Here is a 15,124-nt window from a genome sequence, read left to right as displayed (position 1 = left end):
AGATGTAGCAGCGAAAGGAGGTGCAGGATCAACATCTGATCTCTTGATGAGTGTTGCTTAACATGGTAAGGCAGGTAGTGCGTGACCCACGACGGAGGACTTTCCCTCCAAGACGTGACTTCCCCCCTGAACCATCCGGGTTTCCACCGGGCTTGAATACACAACCTGAATAGCCATACACCAAAGCTTCATATACCCCTCCGCGGCCATTCCTGTCACCGGCCAGCAGGCGCCCGTCTAGGTCGACGGGTCAGGTCAAACTGGCTGGGTGGTGGAGTGGTTTACGGTCAACAATCAATTCGCCAACCAGCCTACTCGACGACAGGCTCAGCGCATACCCGAGTTCGAGTCCCAGCTTGAGCACCAAAATTTCCCAGCATGAGCACCAAGAGATGTAGCCCCCAAATCGGCACCGGGGGGGCGAACTCTTTTGTCAGTCTGAATGACTTTTCGATATTAGCCGTGCCAGGATCAGTATGACCTCCGCAAGCGTTACTGATTCGAGCTTTCATCCGTGGCAGTCATTTATACCTCACAGAGACTCATATCAGATGGGTGAAATCAAATGCCAATTGCTATGACTCAAGACTAAGCAGCCTTACGCCGCCATAGTATTGATATGTGATGCAATTCCAGCTTCGAGATGCAATGTACCTACCGCAGACTTTGCTCTCTTTGGCAGGCATGCGTTTTGAGGATATCGAAGCCCTACTTATAATCAGCATCAATGGAAAGTCCGAGGATGTTATCGAAGATCCTCCTGAGGGGCTTCATCTTTCCGCCATCCTCGTGAGGTAATCGTAGTGAGAAGCCGCAATCAGCCTCTCCCCGTCTGTGCCCTTCTCTCACTCTCATCCGGTTCGTCCCAGGCATATGTCGAGTCAAACCCGTCCCACCAGTCCCGGCGAACCACACCCCCCTCGAGATAGGCTCTGTAATTGAAATGCGATGCCCACTTCACTTTGTTCACATCCTCGCCCTTTCCAATGTTTTTGTACGAAATAAGTCGTACAATCCGGCTTCCGTCTACATCCCTCCATTCGTACGTGTAGTTGGTGTAACAAAAGGCACAGGCATTCATCCTCTCGTTGCCCAATGAGAGCTGTGGCTCCACAGCCGGATCCCAGATATCGCGTATCCTCATCAGATCATCGCGTGCCAGGAGTTGGCCGTAGATCGCGGCCTCCTTAGGGTCGGTAGGATACTGCATATCCTGCTGGAATATGAAAGGATAAGTCGCTTCCCAGTCCACATGCCCGCAACATGGGGTGAGGTTGTTCCAATCCAATATTTGGTAAAGGCAATGGACGTCATCCTTGTCCGCGGAAAGGTCCGTAACGGTCTTGACGATCAGTTCGCCTTCTTTGGAAACACGGCAGGTCATGGTTTGTACAACCTCTGCCTTTTCATTCTCGTGTCGATATGAAGTAGGTAACTCGACTAGATACAATTGATCGGCATCATACGGGCTCTCTTTAGAACGCCTATAAGCTCGAGTATTCTTGAACAAGTTGAAGTGAAAGGAACGGTGAAGATAGGGTGATAGCAGCCTCTGTCGCGGATTTGCGGGTTCCTGTGTCGTTGGCGCTTTTGCTGCTGAGCCAGGATAGATCAGGGTCGTGGAAGATCTGACAGGGCCTGCAGAGGATATTGCCAATTTCGTGCTCGTTGACGTCCCTCTCTAGCGACGACAGCAGCTCGAGTTTCTTATGAGACGGTAGGCTCAGCAGCCAGTTGTCATGTCCGAACATGGCCTACATTCTCTCGCTCGTCAGAGATAGGACTGCACGGTCGACTATGGTGAGATAAGCGGAGATACCGAGGAGTAACCCTGTCGGCATGACTTGATCGAGGCCTGGACCTTGGTATGCGTCTTTCCTCTTTCGACGGAGTCGGATAGCGCCAATTAATCGTTGACACCACGCCTTGGCTGATTTCAGAGGTTTTTCCCGACATGGGTGAGTGATGCTCTGTGTCTCTGGTAAATGTTCGCGCACCATGTACTCAAAAGGGCCCTCAGGGGCCTCTTCGAGAAGACAACACTTTTCCTCCCATACTCGGTTTCGCCTTGGGCGGGTCAAGTGAGACATTATTAACATCATGCCCATGTTGTAGTATGTCGAGTGGTTGCTGTTGCGTGTGTCTGAGAAGACTTTGCTGACCGCCTTTTGTCACCTTGTACATATACATCTATATAGTAGAAAGTACAATTCAGCCTTATCTCCATCAATAGTTTGGAAGGGTTTGGGCCGAAGAACCTTCTTCCTTTGATCGCCAAGTCCTCAAGGTTGCTAAGGTGTTCTGGGTCTACGTTAGGTAGGTATGATGGTTAGGTGGCGGCTCAGCAGGCTCATTATAAGGGAGCCTGAGATCTTCTCGAAGCGCACGGTAGACAAATACGCTTGTGAAATTCTCTATCATTCAGATAGCAAGAGGTAGTTTCTCAAGTGACAGAGATCATGCTGACGTGCCGGCACTGAGTACATTGGAGGCTTGAATGAGGAGTGACAGCCATGACGACAGTGGTGGTTTATCCTGTGACGAACTATTGACTCGACTTCATGGATGCTATGGAGATAGCCGCACCAGATAATTAGCCTCAAGTGGGTGATGGAACGATCCACCGGTCAACGCATAAGTAGTCCACCTTTCGAAGATGAACGCTGCGATCATACTAACCATCTTACTAGGATGCTTCAACCAAGTTACCTAGATAGTGTACCTAAGGACCAGCTAGAAAAAGCAGTGAAAGTGATAGTAGTAGTCATAGGAGACAGAGGTAGGGGCAGAAGCGGCTGATTATTCTGCGCCTCATCTGCCACCTTTCTGACAAGTTGCGCAATGGCTGCCGAGTTTCTTTGACGTTAAAGCCAGACGTCAAAAAAAGGTTGCTATGGTTCTCTGCCTTGAAATTTGGCCCTGAATTCCACATTGGCCGGAGGCCGAAGTGCGACCAGTAACACCAGCTCATCACCCATCAAACACTCAACCATCAAGAAGTCAACGGAACATAAGGCTGATAGAAGTGAGCAATGACCAAAGGTCTCTGCTATTTTAAGGCTTCCGTCTCCCACGGCGTTTCGGTTCGGGACTAGTGTGGGGAAGTGCAGGCGGGAGCCAGAGAACACCTGTTTGAGTGAGTGAGTGATGGGAATATGAGTGAATGAGGATGGGAATGAAAGTGAGAATGGAAATGCCGTTGTGGATCGACGAAACAAATAGGCAGTGCTGAGGTACCTTGAAACTGCAAGGTACCAACAGCGGCAAAGTTGGGTGCGATGATACTTCTGATTTCCCCGCAAGGGGAAGCCTGCACATGAGCCTCAGACGGCTCAACACGGTTCGCTGTTCATGGCACCTACTGCGTCCTCACTTTCCAACCCTGGCAAGCCTGGCCGCATCCAACCGGAAAGGTTATCCTACAGCACATTAAGGTAAGGTACATTGCTAAGTATGTAGTCGGAGTATGTACGGTAGGTACTTTGACCTCTCCAACGTCTGCCCGCCTGCCCACTGCACTGCCCGCCTGCCCGCGCTCGCTCGCTCGTCTACCAAACTCCAATTCAACCTCGACCCATCTACAACAACCTTGAGAGATGGCTGCTTGAGCTATCACTACTACACCAGTCTCCTTTCCGTCGACATCAAACGTACAAAGAGCGCTTCAAATGGTCTTGCGACATTCAACAATGCCATTTGCAACTCCGCATGCTACAACCAATATCTCAATGACATCGCCAAAGCGTTAATCGCGATCCCCGCCAGAACCAGCCCCCAAACGACGACTAGACCCAAACCACCTGGTCCACTACCCACTTAACGTTACCAAACATCCAGCGTCACTTACAATAAATCCCAGATCGCTCCGTGAATCTGGCTCTCGCGACTACCTCGACAGTTTCAAACCTCACTGCCGCCCGCCATGGACAGAACCATGGATCTGAGGGACATGGACTTTGAGTCTGCCATCGTGGACGACGATAAGGACGCCGACGTCCCCGTAAACGCCCTCAATACTCCACAACGCCTGGGCCGCTCGCCCTTGTCCAAGACGCGCTCCATGTCTGATGGAGGAGGAACTCCCTCCAAGCTTACTCCTTCACCGCACATTGCGGATGGTCGCCAGGCATCCAAGGACGATAACCACATCAGAGACACGGCCACCACACCCGTAACCCCTCACCGAACCGAATACCCCCTCCGCGGTCTCTCGCTGCAGATGCCCGCGAACCGCGATCCTGCCTCCCCTGCATCCAACTCGTCCACCGCATTTACGAAGCCCGCGCCGCTATCACCGAAGCTCGACCACTCGCAGATCTACGCGAGTCCAACGAATATTCTCCCTCGTCGCTCTCGCGGCCTCGACTTCTCGCGCGCTGCCACCAGCCTGCACCACTCAACACTCGCCGAGTCCTCACCCGACTCATCGCCTACCATCGGAGGAAGGGGCATGAATATCCCGGGACGCAGGAGTAACGACTACGGACAGGCCGAGCAGACCACCAACTCGTTGTGGTCCATGATGGGCAACCACGAGCGCATGACGGTGTCGAGCTCCCTGGGCAGCGCGAATCAGATTGGGTCAGATTCTTCTTCCGACTCCGACGACGATGACCTTATGGATGAGGATATGGACGAGCCGTACATTGGTACACCACAAGCCAACAAGACCGCCCCGCCTTTGGGCACACAACCTATGATGGCGCCCTGGGGAGGCTCTCCGGCAATGAACAGTTTGATGAGCTTCCAGCATAGGCAGCGTCAGAGGAAACAGCCAAAAAAGAAACACAAACTGCCACTAGGTCTAGGATTCAGTCCCAGCACAAATGCGGGTGTCTCAAAGTCGCCGCCAAACAACGTGCCCAAGGACATGTCGGCGCATTCACGTAGGGAGAGCATTAGCTGGCAGGCCAACCAGTTGCATATCTCTGGGAGCGAGGAAGAGCGAGGTGACAATATCGACGGTCTACTCTCGACTCCCAGTCGTGACGGGCAGCGCCCTACGGTCATGCGACGGGTAGTTACGCAGCGTAGAAACCTGCTGCCCAAGACGAAGAATTTTGCTCGTATCAGGGCAGCTTTATTCGAGGAAGGTGCGCCCGTTGAGACGGAAACCCAAAGAGAGGCCGAAGTCGTCCGTCAAGTGCGAGAGAGTGACGTCGATCTCGGAGCACCTCGTCAACAGACCGTTCCTCCTGCTACTACCCACTCGTCGCCGAATTTAGGGAACCAAGACCAATCCCTGGACGACATACCGGAAAGCATGATCACCGACTCGGCCCTCAATCTCTCGGGCAGTTTTAAGCAACAAGCCTTGAAGAATTCAAAGGGCACCAAGTTTTGGGACACCTTCTCCGAGTCTAGCAGTATCGGCGGCGCTCGTACAACACCGCCTCCGCCTAATGGAGGACTCCCTCGCGGCTCATCGTCAGGAATGAGCGAAGACATTTGCATGGACTCTCCGTCACTGGGCCCCACGGCCGGCTTCGCTATGGCCGCGAGCAGCGGAGAGTCACAAAAGGGAGATACTCCTCTCCTCGCGCAGGGCCCGCAACCGGCGCCCAGTGCAGCGGAAATCACACGGCGGATCAACAGCAAGCGGCGGCGGGAGGACGACTACGACCCCGTCAGCCTCAAGCGTCGGGCAGTAAGCCCAGGCATGAGTGTGCACAATTCGCCCATCATGCAGAGCCCTATGCAACGCGACGTGGCACCCTGGGGGTCGCGGCCCGGCAGCAACAGCGGCGATAGGGGCGGCAGTGGCGCACCGAGCGAGTCGGGTAGCCTTGGAGGCGGCACGCCCGGCAGCGGCGCCAACGCCAACGGCCGGGTGGTGAACGGGAACAAAGGACGCGTTGGATTTCAGGGCATGGTTGATACCAACGACGGTTTGATGCGAATGAGCATCGAGTGATTTATTGAGGTGTGTTTTCAGGGTGGAATTGGCGCAGTCTGCATTTTTTGGGCGTTGGGATAGGACAATCTGAGTGTGTGAACAAAATATCGGCGAGAACGAGGGGTTATCAAGGCGAACGAACTTTGGGTGGTTATGGACAAGGAGCAAGGAGCAAATCAGTATATCCATAGAGGCCGAGCTTCGGCACCACACACACACACACACAAACTAACACTCAAACTAGCACGTATGCTACTTGCGAATGAAATAGAAATCTTTAATGAGCAAGATATTGTACACGCCAGAGTGATTACGAAGATGAAGGGATAATTCTCGGCCGGTGGTATCTTCCCCCGAAACGCCCGTGTACGCCTGTAATGCTTCCCAAACCCCCCCTTTCGTCCCCTTTTGATAATTCGATAAGAAATCCATGCAGTCACTCTGTCCCAGGTCCACCATCTCTCTACTCGTACAGCTTCCCCGTGGTTCCCTACCCATGACAGAAGGAGACAAATGCTTCGGAAACAGCTTATTCCACACCGACACCCTCCTCGGGAACCCGCAAGCTCCCAAGCTTATCATCCAACCACCGCGCCAGCTCCTCGGCATGCCGCCGCAACACCACGACACCCGCGGTATTCACGCTCCCGACGCTGGCGAGGGAGGTGGTCGTCTGGGCGCCGAGGCTGAGGATGCTGTCCGCTTCCGAGGGGGACGCGGGGATCTGGGAGGGCGTGCCTGTGCCCGCGCCGCTGTTTGCGCCTGCATTCGCTTGGGAGTGGGAGTGGGAGTGGTTGTGAGAGTGTTGGTCGGTAGAGGAGGAAGCTTGCTGAGCTTCGATGGTCTCGGCGAGGGGACCGATGCAGACGAAGAGGAGCCCGCACTTTAGTCTCCGGATGACGACGACCCCGGCGGCGAGTTGGACTGTTATCGTGAGGGGTTTTCCTCCCGCTCCTCCCGCGTGGTATCCTCCATCTTCTGATGCTGCAATAGTGTTTGCAGCAGCACCCGACGACGACGGCGGCGTGGAAGACGAGGAGGGGAGCGCGTCGGGTATATCGGGCGTCGCGGAGGCGTGGAGGGCGAAGAGGGAGGATGCGACGGTGGACTGGGTGCGGAGGAGGGAGACGGGCTGCGGGGAGGCGTGGGCGAGGAGGCGGCCTGAGGGGGTTGCGAGGAGTGCCGTGTGGAGGTTTGCGTTTAGGTTTGAGGCGAGGAAGGAGGTTAGGCGTTTTGTTAGGAGGAGGGGCGTTGGTTGGGTTAGGGACATGTTGTTTGTTGTGTGTCGTGAGTTTGGTTGCCGAGGGGGGAAGTTGAGGGTGATGAGGAGTTTGGGAGGTTGAGGTTGTGGTGAGGGTTGTAGATGTCGCGGTTCCGGTGTTCGGGAGGAGAGGAGGCGTGGTTTGATGCGGGTTGCTTCGTTTGGGTCCCGGTTTGATGAATGCGTGTTGTCTATCGTCACGACTGCTGAACGTGACCAATGTCGAACCTTCGAAGCTAGGGCAAGATGCGTGTGGGAGGGTGCGAGATTGGTGATGGTCGGGTGGTGGTTGAGGCTCGGGCAAAGATAGAGATCCACACGACTTCCCGGTTGTGGTGGTGGACAACCTGGAAGCTGGTGGGCGTGGCACTCGGAGCTTCGAGGTCGCGCGCCAAGTAAAATTTGGGCAGCACCTGGTGGAAGGTGGGGCTTGTCAAACGTCTGAAGGGTACGTACCGACAGTAAGTGCCTTGGTCTGTCACGCAGGGAATTCGTCCTGTTAGTGCCCGGCATCTACTGCAGCTAAGGTACCAAGACAGCTCAACGTGCTTGTGTCGTGTGATTTCATAGATAAATTGGATGAACTATGATAGACAAATGCAAACTACCTTGGTCAACTAGCTTGAGAAGCTTTTACTCATTCAGGTGCTATGACCATAACATAGCTCATAGAAGCACACTCTCGGGGTGAGTTGGTGACATTTCTACCCCCGATGTGCTTGACGGAAAACCCTCAAACACCAAACACCTACAAGAAACTGCTACCATTAGTCCAAAATCTCACCAGACATCTTATTCAACACCATGAATCGGTATCCAAGATCATCCATCACATCAGCATACTCCCTCCCTTCCTCCGTCTCGCACCTCCACTCCTTATACAACCTCTCCATCTCCTCCGCCAACCCCCTCGTTTGCACAGCCGGTATCTCGAGGTCATACTCCAACAGCGTCCGCACCGCAACCTTCAGGAACCGCGAGTACCCGGACCGGTGCAGCACCTCGTCGAGATGAACATCCGCAGCGGCCCCACCGCACGCCGGACCGGGCCCCGCACGTGCGTTCGGCGCCGACCCAGACGGCACAACGCACTGACACCCCGGGAAGTTCTCGTGCAAGCATCCGCGGCTGCCCTTGTGCGTCTCGTCGTCGTAGATGCAACCCATCTTTGCGCACCGCCGGATGTGGATGCACTGGCACGTCTGGCACCCGTCCAGGCTGGGGAGGGGCCGGCCGGTCATCATGCGGAAGAGGACGGCGCCGAGGGCCCAGTGTTCATCGCTGAGCGTGTAGAGGCGTTTACTCTATCGGCATGTCTTTAGCAAGGCTGCGATGTACTTGTGTGATATATTTCAGGGTCAACTCACCTTCCTCCCCGTATCCTTATATTCCTTCCATTGCCCAATCATCTCTGTAAGACGCATATGCCCCGTCTTGGGCGCAACAGGAAACCCGACACTATGCGGAAGCGGCTCCTCCCTCTCCAGCGCCCCCTCCCGCCGCGCCGGAACACCCGACACGAAAGCCTGGCCAAACTTGCCCAGCTTACACACGCCGTACGTCTCTTTGCCCCGCGAGTGCTGGAAAAAGATGGACTGCGCTTCAATACCGCGGTGCAAGATGGGCATCCACTCCGTATCCGTCGCCGCCCACGACTTCTCACCAGTCGTCCAGTCCACCTCCTGCCGATACCCATCATGCAGCCAAACAAGCGTACGAATCACAGAGGTAAGAACATGCCAGCAGAGCGACTCGGGCAAGAAACACCCCGGCTCGTGCTCCGCGTGCCGGTGGTCCGCAAAGAGGATCTCGAGCGTGCCGGCGTCGCAAATATCCCAAACCAAATAATCCTCCGTGGCCTGCTTCTCCGCGCGCGGGTCCAGGGGTTGCTGGCGGAGATACCCCGCGAGGGAGATGATATTCTCGTGGTTGAGGACGTGGGAGACGGTGCGGCCCATGTTGTGCGTGTAGAGGAGGTCCATGAGGCCCTTGACCTGGCGCTGCTTCCTGGTCGTGAAGCTCATCGAGTACTTGCCGGCGTCGTAGTACTCGTCAAAGTCGTCCACTTTGCGCGCGATGAACTCTTCGCCGTCGGCGTAGCCCGCGTGCTGGGCATTGCGCCGGGTGATCCAGATGTTCTTCTCGACTCGCTTGATGAGCTGGAATGGCGGCTGCGGGTGGTCTGGGTCCGCCTTTTCGGCTGTTGATGCTGACATGTTGGACCGCTTGGAGTATCAAATTGAAATATGTCACTCGATGGGTATGGAGATGTTAGGATCATGGCGAACTCTTGACATTTTTGAGAAAAGGTGATGCTATCGCCTTTGTAGCTCGCCCTGGTTCAGCATCGTCGTTTGCTCATCAGGCAGCATTAACTAGAAGGGACCATGATCACAGTCGAAACAAAGAATAGCCCTATGGCCATTGTACTCTTTGATTCAACGGTTGCCGCCTTGGCATTCCGGAAAGGGTCGTAAAGTACGCCACTTGGCAGACAATGATGATGAGCGTTGATGTTTTTAAGACATCCTCAATATTAACCTCACAACAGCGTAAGTTACTGCAAATTGGGAACTCATTTTCGAGCATAAGAGCAATGCTCAACAGACGAATATCATGGAATATTCAGAATAAATGTCCTGTATCCCGCCGGTCGAAACGTCTGTTCAATCGTTCGCCAAGGCAAACGAAGCAGCAGGCTCGGCCAAACGGGAGGGAACATATGCAAGGAAACATTTTTAGTCGTTCGCGCCGAAGCCGCATACTCTGGTGACACAGAGCGTTTACCCAGACCAACAGCCATGGCATTCCTGGTGTAGGCTGGTCGCACGACTTGTGAACCCACCGTCATTTCTTTGTCGGCCTGTCGCATTCAAATTAGAATGGCGATAAAGATAGCCGAATGGCCGGGGTAATCCACGTGCATCTAGCACCCACCAGCGTCCACCCCGCCGAGCAAATTGGTCGTGGAGAAGCGAAATGCTGCGTCTTCCGGATGTGGGAGGCGATCAAATTTGACTGAGCCCTTTTTTGGGTCGTGTTGGCCAAGACCTGCCGTCTGATCCGGGAGCGTTTGTCGACGCATCCCTTGGAGTTGTTTCCGGAGGCTGGTGCAGCGGTGCTGGTGGTCTGTAGGTCGGTCCATTGGTCCCTTGCGATGTTCGGGCAATGCTTAGGGAGGGAGCTGTAAGGTGGCACTCGTCGCAGTGGCAGTGTGGCACTGTACGAATACTCCGCAGACGCGGCGTCACTCTTCGTTTCGATGATACTGCTTGCCATCCACCCTGTGTTCGGCCGAACCGTCGAATGGCATAAATGGAGGGACAATCAATGCAAAAGAGGGTGTACTGGCCATGTATGAGGTAGAAGAAGCAGCAGAGGCAACCCCGGGGTTGTGTATTCGCGAGCTTGCCGTCATGCATACCGTTGTATGGGCCAGGGCACGGCGTTTCAGCGAGACTGCTCCGGGCAAAGCTGAGCAGAGTTGAGACGGGATGCCCGTGTTGAAAGGCTGAGTATCCATTCTGGCTGCGACGACTGTGAACAGCCGGCGTCGTTGTGAGTATAGTTATGGTTCTGGAATAATTGTTTGCCATTTGTCGGGTGCCCGAGTATTGGGCCTAACAGAGTCAGTTGTATTAACTTGCGAGCCACATCGGTAGAGACCGAGCAGAGGCCTCGTGGTCGGCCTCATCTCCACCGCACCGGCGCGGCTCTAGTGTGTTGGAAAGCTGACGTTGCAGTCTGCGGGAGTGGTTAGCGACCGCCGACAAGTCCATGATTCCTCCAGGCTTCATTCAGGAGGGTCGAAACAACGCGACCAAAGATCAGTAAGAAAGAAACAGCATTCCCGGCGGCTTCCCGCCGCTTCGAGAGGCGCAGGACTTGGGTCGATGGTTGGATGGGTGAAGCGGGCGCGTCCGAGCCGCGGCTGTAAAGGTGAGGCCGCGAACTATGTGGCCATGCCACCATGGTCAATCTCGAACCAGTGCCTGTCTCGAACAGAGCAACTGGCAGGCCTGGCGCGGGACGAGTTCTTCCATGGATTGGACGCAGGAGAAGATGCACAACATGAGAGGCTGAGGAGGCACGGCAAGGCACGGGTGGCGGAGAGACAGGAGGAGGACTGCAGGACTACAGGACTGCAGGAGAGGAGGAGGGGGAAGAAGGCCGACGGAGATGGTACGTACTGTTGTACACTGTGTGAGACTGTGAAAAGTTGTGGAGTTCTTGTCAAGGGCTATAATTGAGTTGAACCAATCAATGGCCCAGATGGTCACGGGAAATGGGACCTCAAACGCTCTGTTGGTGCACTAATCCGAACTGGGCGAGTTCGTGACATGGTACCTGCGTTAAAGGCCGCGCTTCCGTTCGCTATTGCTCCACAAGCCTCTTCTCCTCCCAGTCTCCAGGGCAGGACCCCTCGGACGGTGGACGCTTGCTCGAAACCGCCAAACTGCCCTCGCCCGTTGACCCTGTCTTCGTCTTCGTCTTCCCTTCCATTGCCCATGTCTGCGTGTCCGCGACTCTGCAACCATCAGCGGCAATCATCAATTATTGGATCATCTTACCCAAAAGGCCCCCCTTTCCTTCCCTTTTGGCACTGACCCGGTGTCTTGACCCTAGTCAGACTGTCAGACCCCCCCTCTCGCAGATCACTCTTGAAGGCCTCCACTCCCCTCTCACTCTCTCAGACTCTCCCTCACTCAAGGGTCACACGCTTCAACGCTTACCTCTGCGTCTTGCGCTCTTACACACACAACCACGCCACACACATTCCTCCTTCGAGCTTCACGAAGCACTTCCATGGCCTCAAGAGTAAGACTCGACGTTTTCGACCGAAACATTCCGATCGTGTGAACTATCCACGACGTCCGCTCCTTCTAGACTCGACCTTTGAATACACACAATACTCACTCAACTCACTCACTCAATCACTTGCATTGCGCACTGTAACTCTCTTCGCCCTTTTCGACATCCTGAGACTCAGCCTTGCAGCCCACGGCGGCCGATCAAACGCGGATATTCACCCACAACCAGAAAACCGTCACCGCCTAACTTCAAGTGCTTGCTCGACGACTCTCAGCTACCCCCATTCCCCGGGTCTGTCAATTCCTACTACGGTCGACCAGCCGACTTGGCTTTTGCTCGTTGTCGTCACGTCGCCACGAATCTTCACCAAGTCTTGATCCACCCTCAAACGCCCGGTCGCTCGACCATGCCAGCTTGACAATCGCGCGGTCCGAACTCTTGCGTCGCACATTCAGCCCTTTCTTCCTACCCTGGGACCCACATTCCGTTCTCCCTCTCGTTCAACAACCGAATCTTCTTCCTCTACTCCTTCGGCTTCGTCCCGTCTAAAGTATCGATCTTTCTCTCCTGGTCATCACCAAGAGAAACACTGTCGATTACTTCGCGGGCGAGTAACGACTTGTGTTTGCGGCAGGTCCGGGTTGCGTTATCACACACTCATTCACACGACAATTGGTCCCTCGGCGACCATCACCCTTCTTCTTCTCTTTCTCGACTCGACTGTGTCGGGATTCATCGATACAACTTTGACAATCGTCACCCTCGCCAATTCGCCCATTCTCCAAGATGGGTTGCCTCACTCACCGCAAAAAGGTCATTGACCAACGTGCCGAGCAGAAATGGGACTATATCGTACGTAGAACCTCATACGGTACAACATCCTTCTGGTGCTAACCTGTCTAGAACCTCAACGACTTCAAGTCACGAGGATGCCTCACTCCGTTCGCGTACTTTTACCTATGGCTTATGTTGATCATCTCCCTTGCCGTCTACGGCGTTGATATGTTCACTGCCATCAACCTCCTGGCTTTCGACCGCTGGTCCTCCGAAATCGACCCCGCCATCGACTTCAAGATCTCGAAGTGGATCTTCTCCATTTCCATCATCGCCTCCTTCGTCAATCTCGCCTTTGAGCATTTCCGGGCGCACCGCGTTATGAAGCGAGGAAACGTAGCTGAATGCTATCTCGACACCATTGCCGTTCGCCTCGAGAGTATCCGGTTCGGGAAGGGTCAGGGTTGGAAGCGTTTCTTGGTTTTCGCCGAACTCACCAAGAGCAAGAAGGGAGCCGAGTACATTGCTTTGTTCACCTACTTCAGCTTTCAATGTAAGCCAATCCCTCTTTCCCGTCGGGGCCGTTACTAATCTCATGTAGCCTGGATTCGTGTACTGGTCTGTTCCGGACCTCGTCAGGTCGTCAACGCATTGACTCTCAAGTCTGTCTACGACGCCAAGCTTGCTGTTCATGAAGTCTCCGTCGAGGGCTCCCTGCTAGGTTTCTTTGATAAGATTAAGACGCTTGCCACGGAGGACTACCAGCAGGCTCTCATCCTGTCGGGTATGGTCTTCACCCTCCTCATCTGGGTCTTCTCTGCTCTTTACCTCATCATGGCTGTTCTCTTCTACGTCTTCTTCCTCTTCCACTGGATCCCCAAGGCCGACGGAGGTCTCTCAGGCTACTGCGAGCGCAAGGTCACCAAGGCTCTCATGAAGATTGTGACAGTCAAGGTCAACAAGGCGTTAGCGAGACAGGAGGAAAGCAAGAGAAAGGCAGAAATGAAGGCGGCCAAGAAGAATGGTGAAAAAATGCCTCTGGAGCGACAGGCCACTTTGCCAACTCTACCCAACGTCGGAGACCCAGACAAGTTGGCCGAGATGCCCATGTTTGGCCGCAACGACACTTTTGCGACACTGCCCGCCTACGAGTCTCGTCCCGGAACCCCCGGCAGCATCGAACTCAACTCCATGGACCAGAAACGCCCCCTGCCCTCGAGAATGGGCACCACCACTTCCACCGCCAGCTACTCGTCGCGCGCACCTCTTGTTGGTGGCGCTGCCGACTTTGGCTACCAGCGCTCAGGTTCTCCGGCCCCTTCTCTGCCACCCATGGACTTGAACAACTACCCTCCTCAGCGCCCTGGCACCTCCAACTCCCAGAGGAGCTTCCGGCCTCAAATCTCTCACGTGCAAACCAACTCGCAAGGTTCTCTCCGCGGTGGTTTCTCAGAGAGCCCCTCCACATACTCTCCCGACACAATGCCTCCCTTCCCTCCGCCTGTGAGATCCAACACTGGCCGATCGGTAGAAAGCTTCAGATCGCAAAGACAAAACACTTACCAGAGTGACCGTGGCACGCCCGCGCCCAGAGGTACCTACGACGACTACTCGAGCCAGTCAAATGGACGGGCCAGCCCCGCGCCCTCAGCATACTCGGGCCGCGCTCCTGCACCCATGCCTCGTGGCCCCGGCCCGCTTAACAACACCCCGTACCAAGCGTACCAGCCATTCAACCCGCAACGGAGCGCGACTGGCCCGGTTCCTCCCCGAGGCCCTCCGAATGCTCCCACGCGGAACATGACGGCGCCCGTGCCTCCCCGGCCACAGGACGACTACTTCAACCGTCCCGGCACATCACAGAGCCAGCGACCGAGCCCTCGCGGCCCGGGATACGGCTACAATAACGATGTAGAGTCTCAGAGGGACCCGCGGTACTAGAGATACTGTGCCCCTTTTTGAGGTTCATAGATCGCGTGCGCTTATAGGGTTATGCGGCTGCGTCCCGCAATTTCTTTTTTTCATAATGTCTTTATGATTCAAAAGGGGTGTCTACTTTCGCGCTGGAAACAAGCGCACATTTCACGAAAGGCCTTTCTCGTCATTTCCTCTTGGCCCTCCTCTAGGCCTCTCTCTCACTTTTTGTTCCTATTCGGAGAACATAGCAGTGTGGAGGCTGAGGTTGAGGCTGCTCTTCCGTCTTTTTACGACCATCCTTTCGATACCCCCCGAAACTTTTCGCTTCATTCTCCGTCCGTCCATGTACTACTAGGAATTTCAGGGTCTACTGGCTACAGAAGTGCTCCAAGAGCCGCTAGAGAGAGGAAACCGCCTAAGTCCAAATGTACTTTTAGAAATACAATAACAACAAAGTCTGTTGA

At 54.8% G+C, this 15,124-nt stretch overlaps 6 protein-coding genes across 6 annotated transcripts; 2 read left to right on the top strand and 4 right to left on the bottom strand.

Moving 5' to 3' along the window:
• Positions 1–665: 665 nt before the first annotated feature.
• Positions 666–2,090, bottom strand: BDZ83DRAFT_765636 (uncharacterized protein; the record flags this gene model as incomplete). The annotated part of the gene is made up of 2 exons (XM_060515255.1): positions 666–1,638; positions 1,862–2,090. The coding sequence occupies 2 exons, from the start codon at positions 2,088–2,090 to the stop codon at positions 818–820; spliced, it is 1,050 nt and encodes a 349-aa protein (XP_060368716.1). The 3' UTR covers positions 666–817.
• A 1,832-nt stretch (positions 2,091–3,922) lies between these two features.
• Positions 3,923–5,914, top strand: BDZ83DRAFT_648607 (uncharacterized protein; the record flags this gene model as incomplete). Its single annotated transcript, XM_060510197.1, has 1 exon — positions 3,923–5,914. One exon carries the CDS (start codon positions 3,923–3,925, stop codon positions 5,912–5,914), a length of 1,992 nt encoding a protein of 663 aa, XP_060368715.1.
• A 275-nt stretch (positions 5,915–6,189) lies between these two features.
• Positions 6,190–7,738, bottom strand: BDZ83DRAFT_608807 (uncharacterized protein). The gene has a single exon (XM_060507495.1). The coding sequence runs from the start codon at positions 7,668–7,670 to the stop codon at positions 6,426–6,428; it is 1,245 nt and encodes a 414-aa protein (XP_060368714.1). The 5' UTR covers positions 7,671–7,738; the 3' UTR covers positions 6,190–6,425.
• BDZ83DRAFT_117037 (uncharacterized protein) lies at positions 7,716–9,468 on the bottom strand. The gene is made up of 2 exons (XM_060501127.1): positions 8,525–9,468; positions 7,716–8,461 (listed from the first exon to the last, which is right to left on the bottom strand). Exons 1-2 carry the CDS (start codon positions 9,371–9,373, stop codon positions 7,925–7,927), a joined length of 1,386 nt encoding a protein of 461 aa, XP_060368713.1. The 5' UTR covers positions 9,374–9,468; the 3' UTR covers positions 7,716–7,924.
• Positions 9,469–9,925: 457 nt separating this feature from the next.
• Positions 9,926–10,833, bottom strand: BDZ83DRAFT_117018 (uncharacterized protein). Its single transcript, XM_060501126.1, has 2 exons — positions 10,082–10,833; positions 9,926–10,020 (listed from the first exon to the last, which is right to left on the bottom strand). The coding sequence occupies exon 1, from the start codon at positions 10,751–10,753 to the stop codon at positions 10,166–10,168; it is 588 nt and encodes a 195-aa protein (XP_060368712.1). The 5' UTR covers positions 10,754–10,833; the 3' UTR covers positions 9,926–10,020; positions 10,082–10,165.
• A 1,922-nt stretch (positions 10,834–12,755) lies between these two features.
• Positions 12,756–14,684, top strand: BDZ83DRAFT_570287 (uncharacterized protein; the record flags this gene model as incomplete). Its single annotated transcript, XM_060504284.1, has 3 exons — positions 12,756–12,821; positions 12,873–13,296; positions 13,345–14,684. 3 exons carry the CDS (start codon positions 12,756–12,758, stop codon positions 14,682–14,684), a joined length of 1,830 nt encoding a protein of 609 aa, XP_060368711.1.
• Between the last annotated feature and the right edge of the window lie 440 nt (positions 14,685–15,124).

This window comes from Colletotrichum acutatum, assembly GCF_030867785.1.
Source record: "Colletotrichum acutatum strain CBS 112980 chromosome Unknown BDZ83scaffold_16, whole genome shotgun sequence".
NCBI classification, from domain to species: Eukaryota; Fungi; Ascomycota; class Sordariomycetes; order Glomerellales; family Glomerellaceae; genus Colletotrichum; species Colletotrichum acutatum.
The sequence above is the reverse complement of the archived record's forward strand: the minus strand, read 5'-3'. Positions and strand labels throughout refer to the sequence as shown.